Genomic DNA, 17,013 nt, shown 5'->3' with positions numbered 1-17,013 from the left:
CCGCAAATAAAGCAGCATAACACAATCCAGAACGCCTCACAGCACAAAAGAAGATAGACACAACCCAACAATATAAGATGCTACATTCTTCTCTACACTGCCTTCTTCCGCTTCTTCTTCACCGGAAAAATAGCCAGCTGTCACGTGAACAAGGAACAACCTTACTCCGGCAAGTCCGAAATATCAGATGGGTTGAAGTTTTTTGGCTGGCAAAGCGAACAGCGAGCATTGCATTTGCACTTTGGATACCGGGAACTGCAATGGCGAAGGCTAAGAGGAAAGGGCCTTCCGGGTCTGGAGATACGGCAAAGACTGGGACGAACAATTCAATTGAGCATTCTGATTTTGCGGACTCCTTACCAGATTTCTCCGGTGCATCGCTTGCGGATCTCACAAAAAGAATCTCACAAAAATTGCAAGAAAACCAGGGCGTTAAATCCGGTTCGAAAAAAGGCTCTGGGACTACTTCGGCCAAGGTCAACCGCACGAAAAGCAACGACTCAGGCTCGAAAACTGAGCCTCCCGCAAATAGCAAAAAGGGCAAGAAGCGGGATCGCAGCGGGCAGATAATTGCTTCCCAGACACCCCGATTAACTGAGCCCAAACGCGCAGAGGCCAATGATGCTTTGGAACAGGAAATATATGCCGTGGGTGGCACGAAAGAGGACTACGAATTGCTTGCCGGTATCGAGTCGGGGTCAGAAATGGAGGATGGAATGATGGACTCCAATGCAAAGGGAATCGATGCCGAAGCTCTTCGCCAAAATATTACAAAGTTAATCAAGGGAGGAGATATACTACCGGACCCGTCTCCTAGAGCCTCAAAGCCTCTGGTATCAAGGGCTGATAGGGTTAAACAGCCGTCGAATGCACCCGATAAACAGCCGAAGAAGCAGGACAAGCAAGGGAAGCAAGAAACCGTGCAAAATAAAAAGGAAGAGAAAAATCAAAAGAAGGAACTGGACCAAACAATGTCTCATCATAAAAAGACGGCCTTTTCTAATTTGGTAATGAGCGGCGCATCAATTTCTTTTCGGTTTTTTTCATTACTAACCGATCCTATGTAGATTTTTGATCCACGCCCAGACTGGCACTTGAGCCCTCTCCCAGAATTAACCATCGATGTGGAAAAGCGATTCAATATTCCACGCCCTTTACTAGATCGCGTTCGTGACTACGCATCGTCTCTGTTGGAAACAGAGAACAAATCTTATACGGCATCCCGCGCAGCTTCGTCGTCCTCAACTTACAAGTTCTACTCTACCATCGTATCATCTGGTACTCTCAGCGACAAAATATCGGCCTTAATTTTGGAGGTTCAGGAATCTCCTTTACATAATACTAAAGCGCTTGAGCAATTGGTGGCATTGGCGAAAAAAAGAAGTCGTGCGCAGGCCGTCGAGGTTCTACGGTCATTAAAAGATTTGTTTGCCCAAGGAACAGTTCTTCCCAGTGATCGAAGGCTGAAATTCTTTGGCAATCAGCCAGCGTTGGGTGCAGCATTGTTGGGTTTCAGCAATTGGAACCCCGGGGACCCTTTACCCCGAGGTTTAGAACGGAGTCATCTCGTCTACTGGGCGTTTGAGGATTTCCTCAAAGAGCAATATTTCGAGGTTTTGAAAATTCTGGAGGTATGGTGCAACGACGAGATTGAATTTTCAAGATCAAGAGCAGTCAGCTATGTCTACGAATTACTCAAGGAGAAACCAGAGCAAGAGTCGAATCTCTTGCGTTTGCTTGTGAACAAGCTTGGGGACCCAAGCAAAAAGATCGCTTCTCGGGCTTCGTATTTACTTCTTCAACTTCAACAAGCGCACCCTTTAATGAAAGGAACAATCATTTCGGCAATCGAGTCGGAATTGCTTTTCCGGCCAGGTCAAAGTCAACATGCCAAGTATTATGCTATCATTACACTGAACCAGACAGTCCTCAGCACCGGCGAAGAAAAAGCTGCCGAGAAGCTCCTGGATATATATTTCAGTTTATTTGTTTCTATTTTAAAACCTGGAAAGGTGTCCCATGATAAAGAAGCCGGAAAGTCTGTTAAACCTACCAAAATCAAGGGAAAGAAACATCGAGCTCTCTCCAAGGGCAATAGTCAAGAGGATGAATTGAGTGAAAAACTTATCTCAGCTGTTCTGACCGGAGTCAATCGAGCCTATCCTTTTATTACCTCGAGCACTGAGCGGTATGGCACCCTCTACCCTTTAACTCTGTGTTTTCGTTGCTAATACCCTATCCGCTCAGACTCTCAAACCATATCAACACACTTTTCCGCATCACCCATTCTTCGAACTTTAACACCAGCATTCAGGCCCTAATGCTTATCCACCAGTTATCATCCTCTCACAAGGTTTCCGCAGATAGATTTTACCGAACTTTATACGAATCATTGTTAGACCCACGTATCACAACCTCTTCTAAACAGGCGTTGTATTTGAACCTGCTCTACAAAGCGTTAAAGGCGGATTTGAATACAAAGCGGGTCAAAGCGTTTGTTAAACGCCTGGTTCAAATCCTCAGTCTACATCAACCTCCCTTCATCTGCGGTGTTTTCTATTTGATAGACGAGCTACGCACGACTTTCCCTGGCTTAACCACGCTGATAACTCAACCTGAATATCACGAGGATGAGGAAGAAGAAGTTTTCAGAGATGTCCCGGAGGAAGGCGAAGAAGCGACAGAAACCATCTCCCCTACCACTGACGCCGTCAAGGAAGTGCCTGGCTACGATTCCCGAAAAAGGGATCCCGAACAAAGCAATGCGGATAGAAGTTGTCTTTGGGAACTGGTAAGGAACAATATTGTTTGGCGAAACGTTGCTAAAGTACTGGCTAACCTTGTGGTTTAGCTCCCATATCTGTCGCATTTTCACCCTTCAGTCTCGGTTGGTGCAACACAGCTCCTGCAGCAGCAAAAGATGTCTGGAAAACCGGATCTCACCATCCACACGCTCTCTCACTTCTTGGATCGATTTGTGTATCGCACCCCAAAAGCTTCGGCGGGCTTGCGCGGATCTTCAATTATGCAACCACTCGCTGGTGGCGATGTTAGCGGCCTCTTGATTACATCTGGCCATACTACCAAAGCCCACGAGTCCGTCAACAACGAAACCTTCTGGACCAAAAAGACCGAGGACATTGCGGCGGAAGATGTCTTTTTCCACGCATACTTCAATCGCGTGGGCAAGGACAAAACTAAAAAGAAGCCGAAAATGCCTGCGAAGGATGAGCATGATTTGGGTGATAGCGATGCGGAGTCAGAGATCTGGAAAGCTCTGGTTGATTCACAGCCAGGACTTGAAGGCGAAGCAGAAAGCGATGATGATTTTGATTTGGAAGATCTAGACTCTACAATGGGCAACGAGGACGAAGACATAGGAAGTGACTTGGCTGATGATGAAGTGATCTTTAACGATAACGATGAAGACTTTGGAGAACAAGAGGAAGAAGATGCCGCCGGCAAGATCGGCAAAGACGAATTTGAAAGCTTCGATGAAGAAGCAGGGTTCGATATGGATGTATCTGATGCCGAGGCTTTTGTTGACAGTGACGAAGATATTCCGTCTGACTTCGACATGGATATTGATGCAGAGGAAGGCGAAAAGACTGTCGAGAAACGACCTTCGCGGAAAGAGAAGAGGCGCAAGCTCAAACATCTACCTACTTTTGCATCTGTCGATGACTACGCCGCTCTGTTGGGCCAGGAGTCTGATGGAGGTATTTGAAGTACATAAGAATTCATATTGCAGAGCCTTGAAGAAAAATAATGGTTTGGCGTCACATAGCTACAGCGATTTTTTGGAAGCCTAAACTATCACATCTCCACCATAATTAACACTCAGTCACCTTTCAGCATGCAGTCTCGCCATTTAGAGCTATTGTGTTCACACCGAGGTCAGATCCAAAAGGCCGCTTACAAAAAGCCCCGAGCGCCCATCCCTGGCATCCCCAGCTCATCCTGTAAACAACTGCGGAGCTCGCCGTTATTGCTGACTAGATTATCGTCCTCTCTACCAATCTCCATCTTCCTCAACCTAGCAGTAACTGCCACACATGCTTCAGCCCACGCGCAAATGGTCCCGGCTAGGCCCTCAAACAAGCTATACGGTGTATCCGGCATGCGATACCGTCCATCGCGAGCTTCGTTTAAAGGCCGCGTTTTTTGCGCTTCAAGTAACAATGCCAACGCCCGGGAGAGAAAATAGTCACCAGATAATGTTTTCTCAGGCGGGATGCTAGAGGTCACTTGCTTAAGTGCAGCGCGGGCTTCCTCGCTTCCTTGTGCGCCGTATTCAAAGGTGTCATGCAGCATGAGAAGTGTCCAGGCGTTTCCAGCGATGCCATGGCAGAGGGATCCACCTTTGTAGAGTAGGCCTTGTTCCCAAACCTTTTCGGTCGCGAGCTTGATGGCTTCATCCCATTCAGGGCGCCAGTATGATGCTGCGAAGCTGGCATTCTTTCGGGCGTTCGAGAGGAGTATCAAGAGGCCCGGTGCCCCGTGACAGACCTGGACGAGGGGTAATAAACGAGAGGAGGAGTGATGGGGCACAGAGGAGGGCAGATGGCCATAGTTTAGAACACAGAGATTACAAAGCGCGTTGATGGTATGAGCAATGATTGGAACATGGCTGCGGGAGTGCCCTTGGCCGAGTTCTTCTGGTTCACAAGCAAGTAAGACGTTGAGTATTCCACCTGAATTTATCAGCAGAATCAACATGCGGACGCATCTTTATACTCACATGTACCGTGAATACTGTCATCAAGACTTCAGTCAGTGATGGACTTGGGCCGCAATTGAATGTAGCACTTACGCGCCAATATAATATTTGTCGTGCCACGGCCACATCAACGGCATATACTCTTGCTCTCCATACAGCTCAAGATACTCTCTCGCTGCAAGCTTACCAGAGGAAATCATGGAGTCAACTAGAAGCGGGATCTTTTTGAAGACTGATGCCCGTAATACCTGCATAGTCTCATCGTCTAGTTGTAGCTCTCGTAAGTTTAACAGTGTGTGTAACAATCCCGCACGCCCGTAGAGCAGTTCATCGCCCCCTGTGGCATCACCCGGATGCAGGGCCGCATGCATTGCATCCTGGATAGCCGCGATATCACGTTTGTGGATGTAATGGTACCCGTCTCCAGAAGGCGATGGGAGTGCCTGGCCAGCAGCTAAGATACGCGTGACTGGCGCGCCAAAGGACGCTGATCCAAGTGGCGACAACCTACCGGTATGGAAGCTGACTTCCCCTATATGCGGACTCAATCTCGAATTTGCAAGCTTCTGTGCCTTCGATGTCCAACGCTCGACGGGCATGGTTTGGGTTTGGAGATACTTGGCTTGACGCTGGAGACGAAAGGCCATGAGCACCGTGCCTGCGCCAAATCGCTTAACCCGGTCCTGTCCACTTTTTGTTTTGGCTATTCAAGACGAGCGGGCATACCAAGATGGCCATTATAAATAGTTCCAAACGCATGGTTATCATCAGCGTCTGGCACTTTGCTTCTTACTGAGATGATTTCGACTCCTTCTCTCACACTCTCACGAAGAGCTGACAGAACATCGGTAAGAGAACTCTTCTCAATTTTGACCAGAGGTAGATTGTTTTCAAAATATTGCTGCCTATGGGTAGCCATGGTCAATTAACAACAAAAATGACTGTGTTTGCACAGAATGGCAGAATATACCTAATGCCCTCGTCCGTTGAATGATATCTCCAGCGAGGAAGCCAAATGACATCATACCAGCTCAGCCGGCCCGCGGATATTCCGAGAATTACCGCGCTCGGACTAATATAATTCCCCGTTAGCCAATACGGTGTCCTTACGTACGGTAAGAAGGATTTGGGAGCTCAACCCAGAGCAGAAGCTGGTTCAGGAGTAACTACTGTATTGAAGATGTTTGTTTTATCGCATAGGAGTCAAACTACAGACGTCGTCGCAACTCATCATCTGTCCCTGGTCAGTCCTTCACTTGAAGCGCCATTCAATCCCTTGCAAGAATGCGGTGGCTGGGCCGCTTTTCTCGCCTCGACCTGTGATTCCGTGAACAAATCTTATGCCCCGCAATCGTTCAGGGGTAGTTATCTAGTCACGGAGTACTCCGTACGGGGTACCCTCAATGATGAGCCGTTCGAATGCTTCCTCCCCAGGATGTGATGAGATTGAGCTATGCATTTATTACCGATGGCTACCGGAAAGATAAAGAGTGGTGCAAAGAACTTTTGTGCGGAATTAAGTTGCTTTTCTTCATGAAAGCACTTTTTTCAGCCAGAGCAGGTCTGCCTCTGAGCTCGCGACGGAGGAGTTTATCACTATTTTTAGGAATCCCAAGGCCATTCGTTGGAGCAAGCCTTGCTCGGCATCATGCAGGCCATTAATAGCTTCGGGCCTATTGAAAGGCTGAATTTTCAGCCCTCGAACTTGCCCGCACCGCCTGATGTTAAAAAGAAGGGGGAACTTCACCTGTTGACAACCAGACCTTTCGATCTGTCGAAAGTATGCATTTATGCACAGTGCATACATGCAGCTAATTTCAAGTCGACAACGCAGGAATCCGTTCAAGCTCCGGCTCGAATAAGCTTCCTATCATGAGTTCCCCAGAGAAAATCGACGAGGAAGACCTCGATCAAATGTGGAAAGAGGCGCAGGTTGAATTTCAAAAGATATGCGGAAAGGATCCAAATGCTTTGGGTGTTTTGAGGGTGGATGAAGTGATCGCAAAAATCGCTCAGAAGAAAGAAGCAGATGAAAAAGCCAGTGCTAAATATCGGCGTGCAAAGGATGCTATCAACAAAACCCTTCTATGCATCCAAAATCTTGGTGCCATTGTTGCGGACGCAGCTTCGAAAGTAGGGGGCCCTTTATCAGCTTCACATATGTCCGGTCTGCTTACACTTGAGTACATTGATCGCAGGCATTTGGCCCCTCGACCCTTTGCTTTAACGCCGTGTCTTATCTTATTACTTCCGCACAAAATTATTCCAAAATATTCGATGGCGTGTCTGAGTTATTCGAGCGTATATCCGCTTTTCTTGATCGATTTGAAGTATACGCGAGATCAAAAACTATTGGTGTACAGATTGACCTCCATCTCCGGAAAATCATTCACGAGCTGCTCCGCAGTTTCATGCGAATCTGTTCCCTCTCAATCAAAATATCTAAGCAATCCAAACTGCTACTAGCGCTGGAAGTTTTCAGTTTCAGGACCGATAAAGGAGTTTCCGAAGAGCTTGAAAAGCTAGAAACTTTGATTCAGCGCGAGACTGGGATGGGTGTTGCCCTGATCTTAGAATCAGTCAAAATCAACGAGTCAAATATAGTCACGGGATTTACTGAAACTAAAAGCTCGTTAAGGATGATTAATTCAAAAGCTGATGGCATCACTAGTCAACTGGCTGGTGTTTCAAAAATCCTGGAAAACGCGGCCAAATCAAAGGAAGCAGATGGGCTGTCCAAACGAAATCGAGAAAAAATCAAACATGCGCTCAAAATAGAAAAGGAAACGTGGAGGACAGACCAAGAAGAATTTCTGAGGACAATGGTTTCCGGTTCGGGGGAATGGCTCCTTACAGACCCTCAGTTTGCTACATGGGCAGATAAGAATGGGTACACGGCTCCTATTCTGGCATTTGAAGCCCGAGAAGGCTTCGGGAAAAGTTATCTATGTGCAACTACGATAAGGCGTCTTTACGAGCTTTACCCTCCTGGAGATACTGAGCAGCGGGTTACAGTTGCGTATTATTATTTTCAGAAAGACAACAAAGACGAAAATTCTGTGAATAAGGCCCTCCGAGCCATCGTTTGGCAGTTGACGCAACGCGATCCGGTTTATCAAAAGTTCGTCGCGGGGGCTTGTGATCAGTCAGAGGAATTTGGCAATACCCTAGAACTCTGGAAGCAGCTTGTTGTCCAGTTCTCCACTAAGACTGAAGCAAATATATTTGTTGTGCTTGACGGTATCGACGAAGCCGAAACAGAGTCAGGCCACCCCCTTCTACAGATACTACGCGACACTTCCTTATTCGCAACTGAAAAACGCCCAGTATCTTTACGATTGCTTGTAACCGGGAGACCAAGGTCGTTTCTGGAGATCAATAAAACCCCGAACATCGCAATGTCAACAATTCCACTTGGGGAACGAAATGAGGGAGATATTCTGAAATTTGTGGAAAAGAGATTAGACAATATGGAAATTTTCAAAAACTTAGAGCAATCGGATCTGCAAGAACTCAAGATTCGCATTCGCTCCGAGCTTATTGGCGGTGCTCAAGGAGATTTCTTCAAGCTCAACTACATGCTTACTGAAATTAGCAAGAAAAGGAGAAGAAGGGAAATTGAAGAAGTCTTGGAGCATGCTGCGGAAGATCGTCAAGCCACAATTGGTCGCGAGATAGAACGGCTCAGGAAGACCTTAGGAGACGAAGACATTCAAGACTTAAATGAGCTTTTAACCTGGGTTATTTACGCAAAGGAATGGCCTCCACTTAAGACGCTTGCATGCGCCATGTATGTTAACAATGGTGAAATCTCGCTCATACCTTTGGAAGAGCAGATACGGGAAAAGTATTCCGCTCTCGTTGAAGTATTGGAAGATGGGACCGTCACACTCAGCTCCTATTCCTCCATCGTTGAGTATTTCCGTTCGAAGTCGCAAGAGGCAGCCGAGGAGGAAGCGACACATTCTGCGCTTCACGAGTCCGAAGTTGCTATTGTTAGAAGATTCTTGCTGAACGTCTGCGACGATGAACTGTTTAAGAAATTTGGATTCGAAGAGTTCTTCCAGCGGAAACTGAGCCACAAAAATACTCCAATTCATGTTGATCTGGAAAACATGCATACACACATTCTCCTCACTTGCCTCAAAGCCATTTGTGATAAACCGGAGAGCGACGTGACAGAACTTCTAGAGTATGCTTTCTATTGGCTCCCAGATCACTTAAACGATGTCGACTTGGCCCTTACTCCACCAAAGCCTAAAATCGCTATAGGGTCTCAGCTCATTAAATTGTTCTTAGACGAAGAGTGTGCTGACCGCTGGTGGACGGAGGAACGGATGTGGATGCGAACCTGGTGGGTTTATGAGGATAACTATTCTTCCATCGTCCTGAACTGGTTTAAAGATTCTGCTGTCGTCAAAGGACTCACTGAAGAGCAAAAAGAATGGGTGAACGGGCTTACTTCGAAATCGCGCCCCGATGATGATCTACTCCTGCCCCTGGCAAAAATCATGGCTAAGAGATGGCTTCAATCCCCTGATTATTGTCTTCCAAAGGATGTTTATTGGTGGCTACTAGGGTATATCACAAAAGTGTGTAACTCTGAAAACTTCACGCAGCGAATAGTAGCAAATCTAATCTTATCTCCAGATCCAAGAGCGAAAAGGCGAGGCAGCGAGAATTGTTCACGACGTCGACCCAACTTTAGAGCAGATTCTGGAGGTTGAAAAGTGGGCAATGAAGGAGCTGGATGTAGCTGAACAAGATTCAGTGTGGGCAGCCCAGATGGCGAATACGTTCCGCCATTTTTCTTTGTACGAGCAAGCTATTGAGAGGAGCATGGTATCCAAGGACCTCGATCCATCAAACTGGCGCGCCCCATTCTGTCTAGCTCAGACTTATGCCCTTCAACAAGAGTACAAGCTAGCACTTGATGTTCTTGGGGACATCATTGAGGTTTTCAGAAAGGATGACAAACTTATGGACGAGTCACGAACCGTCTTTTACGATGAGATACTGAATTTCCTTGGTGAATGGAATGTGCAACTGCAGGAATACAATGCGGCCGTCGAGGCTTACCGCGAAATTCACACCCATAATCGTGATAGTTACGAGCCGATTTTCAGGATCCTTCAAATACTCGAAAAACAAGGAAAGTGTGCTGAAATGTTTGAATATCTTCAAGCTCTGGATAAAGAAGTGGACAACGAAGGTTTGACGCGACTCGTTGCCATGATCCACCAATACGCCAATTCATACTTTTACCATAATACTATTGTGAAAAGCTGGACAGGGAGCTGGGCAACTTGAGGCCGTCAGAAAAACATATCGTTCTGCGGTCGAAGCCGCCAAATCCAGTGAGGCGAGGCTTGCGACTCTAGCGGCACTCCGCTACTGGTTTTCAATGTCACTATATTATGATTTCCCCGGCCGCGATGCGCGCGAAGAAGCTATAACTATGTGGGAACAGAATAATATGTTGACCCCTCGCATCTCCGACTCGACGACATCAAACCTGCGTCGGGCAACTACTATAAAGCTAGCCTCCGTCCTTCTTCAAGAAGCGAGAGAAGCGGGTTTTGACAGCCCTACAGCAGGGGAATATCGAAACAAACTGGATCGCCTCTGTCGAGGCGATGAGACGGGAGAACCCAATGGCTTTGACTTTAACGCGAAGCTCATGCTGGCCAGGTTGGATCATCTCATGGGAAACAAACCGAAGGCCGTAGAGAACCTGAGAAGCCATGTTAGAATAGCACTTGATTTGTTGAGCGACGACGACGAGGAGAATGATTGGCAAGGATATCTGAGACTTTCATTCTGTTTGAGTCACGTTGATGATGATATCAATGCGCTGGCCGCTTGGTCATTACTGGGACCGAAACCAATAGATAAGGACAACCAGAGTGGCAATGATGAAGACAAACAGCAAGTCGACATTGGGCTAGCCAACGAAGATAGGATTACAAGCGAGAACGGAGACGAAGGCGAAGCCCTATCGCAAACGGATGAAGGAAAGGCGGAGGAGGAAAAGGGTAAAGAAGAGGACGAGACATCCTCTGATGCCGCCGCTATGGCCAGTTCCCCTGTCCCCAGTGACCCCGGCGCAGACGGTGGGAATATGTATATTCTGTGCGATGGTGGTTGCGGCCGTGTTTGGAACACCGCAGATAATATCTACACCTGCAAGGATTGTCTCAACGTATTATTTGACGAAAAATGCTATGAGACTCTAAAAGCTGGCGCTTTTGAGGGAAAAGTGTGCAATAAGACACACAACTTTTTGCATGTTCCTCCCTGGGACTATGACGCCGCGGCGGCGGTTCCTGAGCGGCACGTTCGGGTTGGAGAGGAACTGATTTTGATTTCGGAGTGGCTTGATAGAATTCGAAAGGAGTATGGGCTTAACTGAACTAGATTGCGAATGCATGTATGTACGCATACATACTTGGGAAATTCCCAGGACGTCACTCTTTTTTTGACCTTCAGCCAACCGAGGTTCTCGTTTGCTTTTGTGATGCTTCACCCAGGCTGCAGTGGGTGTGAGAACTGCAGCCTTGGGGTGTATGAAAGCGAGTGGTTTTGGTTGCAGCCAGACTTGAGGCCCTTTATCATCTCTTAAGCACATCAGTAATTTTCCGCGAGTCATGTCTGTATCTCCTAGAAGAAAAATATATCCTGATTGGAGACAAGACACGAATTCACACAGACATTCCCCGGAAGGCCTAGGAGAGCTTAAACGAAACAAGCGTTTCCTGCAGCATGGGTATGATAACCACGGTTCACGAGATTCGAGGTTTCTGTACTGCTCGTTGGCGGGCGAGGATCCGTCCTCTGCATCCCAGCGCCCTGCTTGCCCATCCCAAGTTGCACATCTCAGAACGGGCGAACAACTGGAAAAGATTTAACTATCTTTTTTCCAAAGTCTGAGCCGCCCAATGATGGCTCATTGTCGCTGTATCTGCTTCCGTGAGTTGCAAGGATTGTGCGCAAAACTTAACTATATTAACGTCATGACTTTGAGATCGGGCGAAGAGCATGGAGGGTACGACCTGAGAGCATAGAAAATTCTATGTATCAGCGTGTACCTTACAGTTGAGGCTTCTTCACCGTTCCGCATCGCCGGCCGAACGAAACCAACGTGCCGGGATTGACTTTGGCAACGGATATCAACTTGATCCCTTCGACACACCGGCGGACTAGGCCTGGTGAACATGTCGTCACGCCATTCCAGGCCTTCTTTTGACTTCCTTGCGCCCAATCCATGATGGCAGACTGGCACTGCACAGGTTCCTGCCATCTGCTTGATCTCTGTTTCCTCCTTTATATCTGGGCCATCGCCCCCGGACTTTCCAGGAACACAGGCGCTCCTTGGTCTCTACGCGAGAGTAGACAAGTCCCGCCTATCTGTTCACTGGATATTTATATTTATAGCGCTTGTTCTCTTTTTCGCATATTTTTGTCTCAGTCGATATCGCCGGATATCTGATACAAAATATTATATGTCACCAGCCGCCAACCGAAACGCTATCACAATCCATTTTACCCTCCTTAGGAAGGGTCTAATCAGGTTCATAAAATGGAGGCTCTAAGTCAGAGTGATAGTCCTTCCACGCAGCACGAGCGAGACTTCCGGAAGACTGAGTCCGAAGCTATCAGCTTCAAAGATGCCGAAGAAGCCCCACCACGCTGGAGTATATTCAGAGCGCGTGGTGTCGAACCGGAGACTGAGTGCAAGGTGACTGTGACTTATCAGGTGGAACTGGAAGCGGGAAATGCTATCAGGTACCGGACATGCAGCTGGCTAAAGGTCCGTTGATCTACGCTTCCTGAAGGTCCTTTTGATCGCTGAACCGTGCTCTCATATGCAGACAGCTGTCTTGCTCTTCTCCGAGTATATCTGCTTGGCGATCGTGTCGTTTCCCTATTCGTATTCCGTGTTAGGGCTAGTACCGGGTCTGATTTTGACGGTTATAATCGCTGCCCTTGTGCTATACACATCGTTCATCATCTGGTAAGATCTGATATCCAAAATCAGCGCACGAGCCCCGGATGTTAATGCTGTTTATAGGCAATACTGCCTTCATCACCCAGATATTCGAGACGTTTGTGACATTGGCCGAGCCCTATTTTGGAATTCAAATATTGCATGGTATCTTACAGCAGTGATGTTCCTTTTGAACAATACCTTTATTCAGGTACAACCTTTCGATATGAAACCCTCTTGGCCAGCTTGATCCTGATTGCACATTTCTAGGGACTACATTGTCTAGTTGGCGCTCAGTATCTGAATACAGTAACAAACCACGGAGCCTGTACGGTCGTCTTTGCTGCTGTGACGGCGATAGTCTCTTTTATCTGCTCCCTTCCGAGGACATTTAATTCGCTCTCGAAAATTGGGGGTTTCTCCGCTTTATTCACCTTCTTGTCGGTACTTCTGCTCACGATTTTCGTGGTCAAGCAACCACCTCCAGAGGCTTCTGGGGATTCCAGCACTTCTAGTACAGGGCTAGGGGACGGGCCTGTTTTTTTACTATTCCCAAAAGGAACGACCTTTGTTGCCGGAATGGGTGCGTTTCTAAACATCAGCTACACTTTTATCGGGCAGATCACTCTACCGAGCTTCATTGCGGAGATGAAAAACCCCAGGGATTTCTACAAGGCGCTATTAGTAGTTACCATCGCGGAAGTTCTTGTCTTCAGCCTTGTGGGTTCGATTGTTTACGTGTATGCTGGTCAATCTACAACATCACCAGCCTTTGGGAGTCTGACGAGCCAGGATAACAAGATTATTTCGTTCTCTTTGATGGTTCCCACACTGATTTTCTTAGGAGTTCTGTATGCGTCTGTCTCGGCAAGGTTTATCTTTTTCCGCTTGTTTGAAGGCACCAGTCATAAAGGCAACCATACCGTGGTTGGATGGCTCTCGTGGGCCGGCATCCTGGGAGTCACCTGGATCTTCGCGTTCATCATTGCGGAAATCATCCCGTTCTTCTCTGATCTGCTTTCGATCATGAGTTCTCTGTTTGACTCATTCTTCGGATTTATCTTCTGGGGAGTAGCCTATATCCAGCTCCAGAAACTAGAGGAGAAGAAACGACCGAATACTGCTCGGGGGGTGAGGGGCTGGATTGGGTATATTTTCAGTTGGATCCTCATTGGGATTGGACTGTACTTTTTGGGACCCGGAACATATGTGAGTACCCCATATCTCGGCACTTATCCCAGCATTTAGGATGCTAATACTTCCATAGGCATCCATCCATAGCGTCGTCCTCAATTATAAAAACGGCAAGGTTGGCAGCCCTTTTAGCTGTAAAGACACTTCAGTGTAGTTGTCCCGGACAATCGCACTCATTCCTCTCCGCCGGGATATGGTGCGGCAAAACAACAAATGTATCTAGGTTAACTAGCATTGGTATAATAGCTAATGGGAATAAAAAAGGATCGGAGACATTGATAGCAGATTGTTCCATTTATCTGATCGGACCGGAGATTGATAAGATAAGAAATGAATTCCGCGGGAAACGATCTTATCTCTGCTTAGATAAGCCGGGTGTGGGGAAAGGAGTTGTTCGGAGGAATTGAGGCCATGATTCTGAGCGACGACGTTGCATCCTTGAATTCTCATTCTTTGCCGTCGCAGTGATCCCGTCTCTTGCACATGAAGCTTACCATGAGGCATTCCATTTTGAAAAGGGCCAATGCCCTCAACCTACCTTCCCAGGCCCGAAACGCTCCAGGCATAGCACGATGTGTCACTCAATTCCACGTCAATTGCTCCCAGCAACGAGCATTCGGTAACGTCCAGGCCCGATTTCTCCCTCTTGCTCGGCCGTCTGGTCCCAGTGGCGGCTATCCAGTCAGACTTGACAAGAGACTTGCCTCTTCATCAGCTTCATCCGCATTGAAGAAAACACAGTTCCATGATCTGCATGTGGAACATGGTGCGAAAATGGTGCCCTTTGCCGGCTATTCCATGCCTTTGCAGTATGCCGATCAGAGTCATCTTGAAAGCCATCACTGGACGAGGGCGCATGCGAGCTTGTTTGATGTGAGCCACATGTAAGTTCAATCTCAAGCTCACAGATCCCACCGATTGGTAGCCAATGGATAGTTTACTAACGGTTGATCGATCAATAGGGTCCAGCACCACCTCATTGGCCCGGGAGCTCAAGACTTTCTGATGAAAATTACACCTTCGTCGCTCGACAAGTTGAAAGATAACCACTCGACGCTTTCTTGCCTTCTTGAGGAGGGAACCGGCGGTATTGTCGACGATACTGTTATTACTCGTCTTGGGCCGGAATCATTCTACTTTGTGACAAATGCGGGTAGACGGAAGGAGGATTTAGAATTCCTGTCAAAAGAGATCGAAGCATTCAGGCAGACACATGACCCATCCGCGCGCGCATCCGTTATCCACTGGTCAATTCTGGACAACAGGGCGCTCTTGGCTTTACAAGGCCCATCAAGTGCAGCAGTTTTACAAGCTCTTGTGACCCAAGGGGAGGCTTCTGTGGAAAGTGACCTCAGCACCCTCCATTTCGGACAATGCCGCCAGTTGCACTTGAGTTTTCCTGATGGCTCTCACACCCCTGCTCGGCTCCTGATCTCTAGGACTGGGTATACCGGTGAAGATGGATTCGAAATCTCCATCCCCACCGAGCAAGACGCTCAACTTCCACGACGCATTGCTGAGTTACTGCTTTCGAACCCTGAAGTTCGCCTTGCTGGTCTCGCCGCCCGCGACTCTCTCCGATTAGAGGCTGGAATGTGCTTGTACGGACATGACATCAGCACGGCGCAAACTCCTCCTGTGGCAGGGCTAGGCTGGGTTGTTGGCAAAGACCGTCGGGACCCGTCATCACCATCCTCATCCTTCAATGGCTCTTCGGTTATCCTCCCACAGCTCGCATCTCCTGCTAAAACGCTAAAGGAGCGACGAATCGGCCTCACGATCGAAGCCGGCGCTCCTGCTCGAGAAGGCGCGGCCATTGTCGACTTGGCTGACGGCAAAACCCAAGTCGGTGTCATTACATCTGGCTTACCCAGCCCAACCCTAAACGGCGCGAATATTGCGATGGGATATATCAACCAAGGTCTCCACAAAAAGGGTACCGAAGTCGGGGTGCTAGTGAGAAAGAAACTGAGAAAGGCGACGGTTACCCCGATGCCATGGATCGAAAGCAAATTCTACAAAGGTTAGAAAGAACTCAGTTGCGAGACTGACTTTTCAACCTTGTCTGTTTTCCAAGTGTATAACGTACTCTTTTTCCTCACGGAAAATCTAAAATTTACATCCTGTTTGGCCATGATGATAGTTTTGAGAGCGTGGCATGTGTATTCCTGGATTCAACATATTTTCATTGTTCTGTTGCGATGACACAAAATGACAGCGACTAAATTATGATACCTTTGGAAGAGCCGTTAATGAATTTATCTTCAGCCATCTAGAGCCATGGGCAGATAAGATATGAATATCGGAGGTGGATAATAATCTCTCGCAGGGTACAGCACGGTACAGTTGAATCATAGCCAGTGACGGCCTCCCATAACTATCGCCAAAAGTGCAAATTTACTCTTCCAGTGTAAAATCCGCCATTTATGAAAGATCACCCAACAATTCAAATTTTAGATGAACCCATATTTGCTCGAGTATTTTTGCTTTTCAAGAATCGGTCATAGCGCCCAGGAATAAACAATGGCGGGGTAACTCCTGAGAGATCAAATGAAGATGATGACTTGGGCCCCTCCTGCATATGTACTCCGCAGATCTGTAATCTCACGGCGGTCCAGGGTTTCACGGATGTTCGCCGCAAGGGCCTTGGAACTTGGGTCTCTCAACCAGGGGAGTGACAGTGTTTACAAAAAGAACAAGCAGAACTATGCCAACCGTCCATATGTACCCCACTGTGAAGAAGTAAGGACATCCAGGCTGATGGTAAGAAGAACTGGGATGAAAATTAGAACCCACCACTCGATCCTCAAGCAGGGACACGGAGCGGTGCTGGTATCAGTTCAATTCTCCAGCTTGCCGATATTCTGGCCGATGTAGAGCTCGGCATGGCATCGATTCACGGGCGAGACGAGGAGTAGCATTTCTCGGTGGGCGCGACAGCACATGGCAGCCCGCATCCTCGTTGAAGCAAAAAACGTCGCCAGGGGCTCCCAAGGTTCGCACCCGCGGCTACAGGGACGCTGACAGCGGATCGAACTGGATGCGACCTCCATATCTCCCACCCCAGGCAACCCAAGCAAATTGCAGTTGAAATAAGATTAGATGAAATGGA

At 47.7% G+C, this 17,013-nt stretch overlaps 5 protein-coding genes across 5 annotated transcripts; 4 read left to right on the top strand and 1 right to left on the bottom strand.

Moving 5' to 3' along the window:
* Positions 1-260: 260 nt before the first annotated feature.
* UREG_05935 (uncharacterized protein) lies at positions 261-3,727 on the top strand (the record flags this gene model as incomplete). Its single annotated transcript, XM_002585200.1, has 4 exons — positions 261-1,007; positions 1,068-2,188; positions 2,248-2,791; positions 2,852-3,727. 4 exons carry the CDS (start codon positions 261-263, stop codon positions 3,725-3,727), a joined length of 3,288 nt encoding a protein of 1,095 aa, XP_002585246.1.
* Positions 3,728-4,663: 936 nt separating this feature from the next.
* On the bottom strand, positions 4,664-5,319 carry UREG_05934 (uncharacterized protein; the record flags this gene model as incomplete). Its single annotated transcript, XM_002585199.1, has 2 exons — positions 4,664-4,694; positions 4,814-5,319. 2 exons carry the CDS (start codon positions 5,317-5,319, stop codon positions 4,664-4,666), a joined length of 537 nt encoding a protein of 178 aa, XP_002585245.1.
* Positions 5,320-6,592: 1,273 nt separating this feature from the next.
* Positions 6,593-11,132, top strand: UREG_05933 (uncharacterized protein; the record flags this gene model as incomplete). The annotated part of the gene is made up of 4 exons (XM_002585198.1): positions 6,593-6,853; positions 6,919-9,312; positions 9,371-9,932; positions 10,006-11,132. The coding sequence occupies 4 exons, from the start codon at positions 6,593-6,595 to the stop codon at positions 11,130-11,132; spliced, it is 4,344 nt and encodes a 1,447-aa protein (XP_002585244.1).
* A 2,154-nt stretch (positions 11,133-13,286) lies between these two features.
* UREG_05932 (uncharacterized protein) lies at positions 13,287-14,055 on the top strand (the record flags this gene model as incomplete). Its single annotated transcript, XM_002585197.1, has 2 exons — positions 13,287-13,916; positions 13,975-14,055. 2 exons carry the CDS (start codon positions 13,287-13,289, stop codon positions 14,053-14,055), a joined length of 711 nt encoding a protein of 236 aa, XP_002585243.1.
* Positions 14,056-14,675: 620 nt separating this feature from the next.
* Positions 14,676-15,929, top strand: UREG_05931 (glycine cleavage system T protein; the record flags this gene model as incomplete). The annotated part of the gene is made up of 2 exons (XM_002585196.1): positions 14,676-14,785; positions 14,864-15,929. 2 exons carry the CDS (start codon positions 14,676-14,678, stop codon positions 15,927-15,929), a joined length of 1,176 nt encoding a protein of 391 aa, XP_002585242.1.
* Between the last annotated feature and the right edge of the window lie 1,084 nt (positions 15,930-17,013).

The sequence above is a fragment of the Uncinocarpus reesii genome, genomic scaffold (assembly GCF_000003515.1).
Source record: "Uncinocarpus reesii 1704 scaffold_3 genomic scaffold, whole genome shotgun sequence".
Taxonomy (NCBI): domain Eukaryota; kingdom Fungi; phylum Ascomycota; class Eurotiomycetes; order Onygenales; family Onygenaceae; genus Uncinocarpus; species Uncinocarpus reesii.
This window is presented reverse-complemented; position numbering and strand designations above follow the sequence as displayed.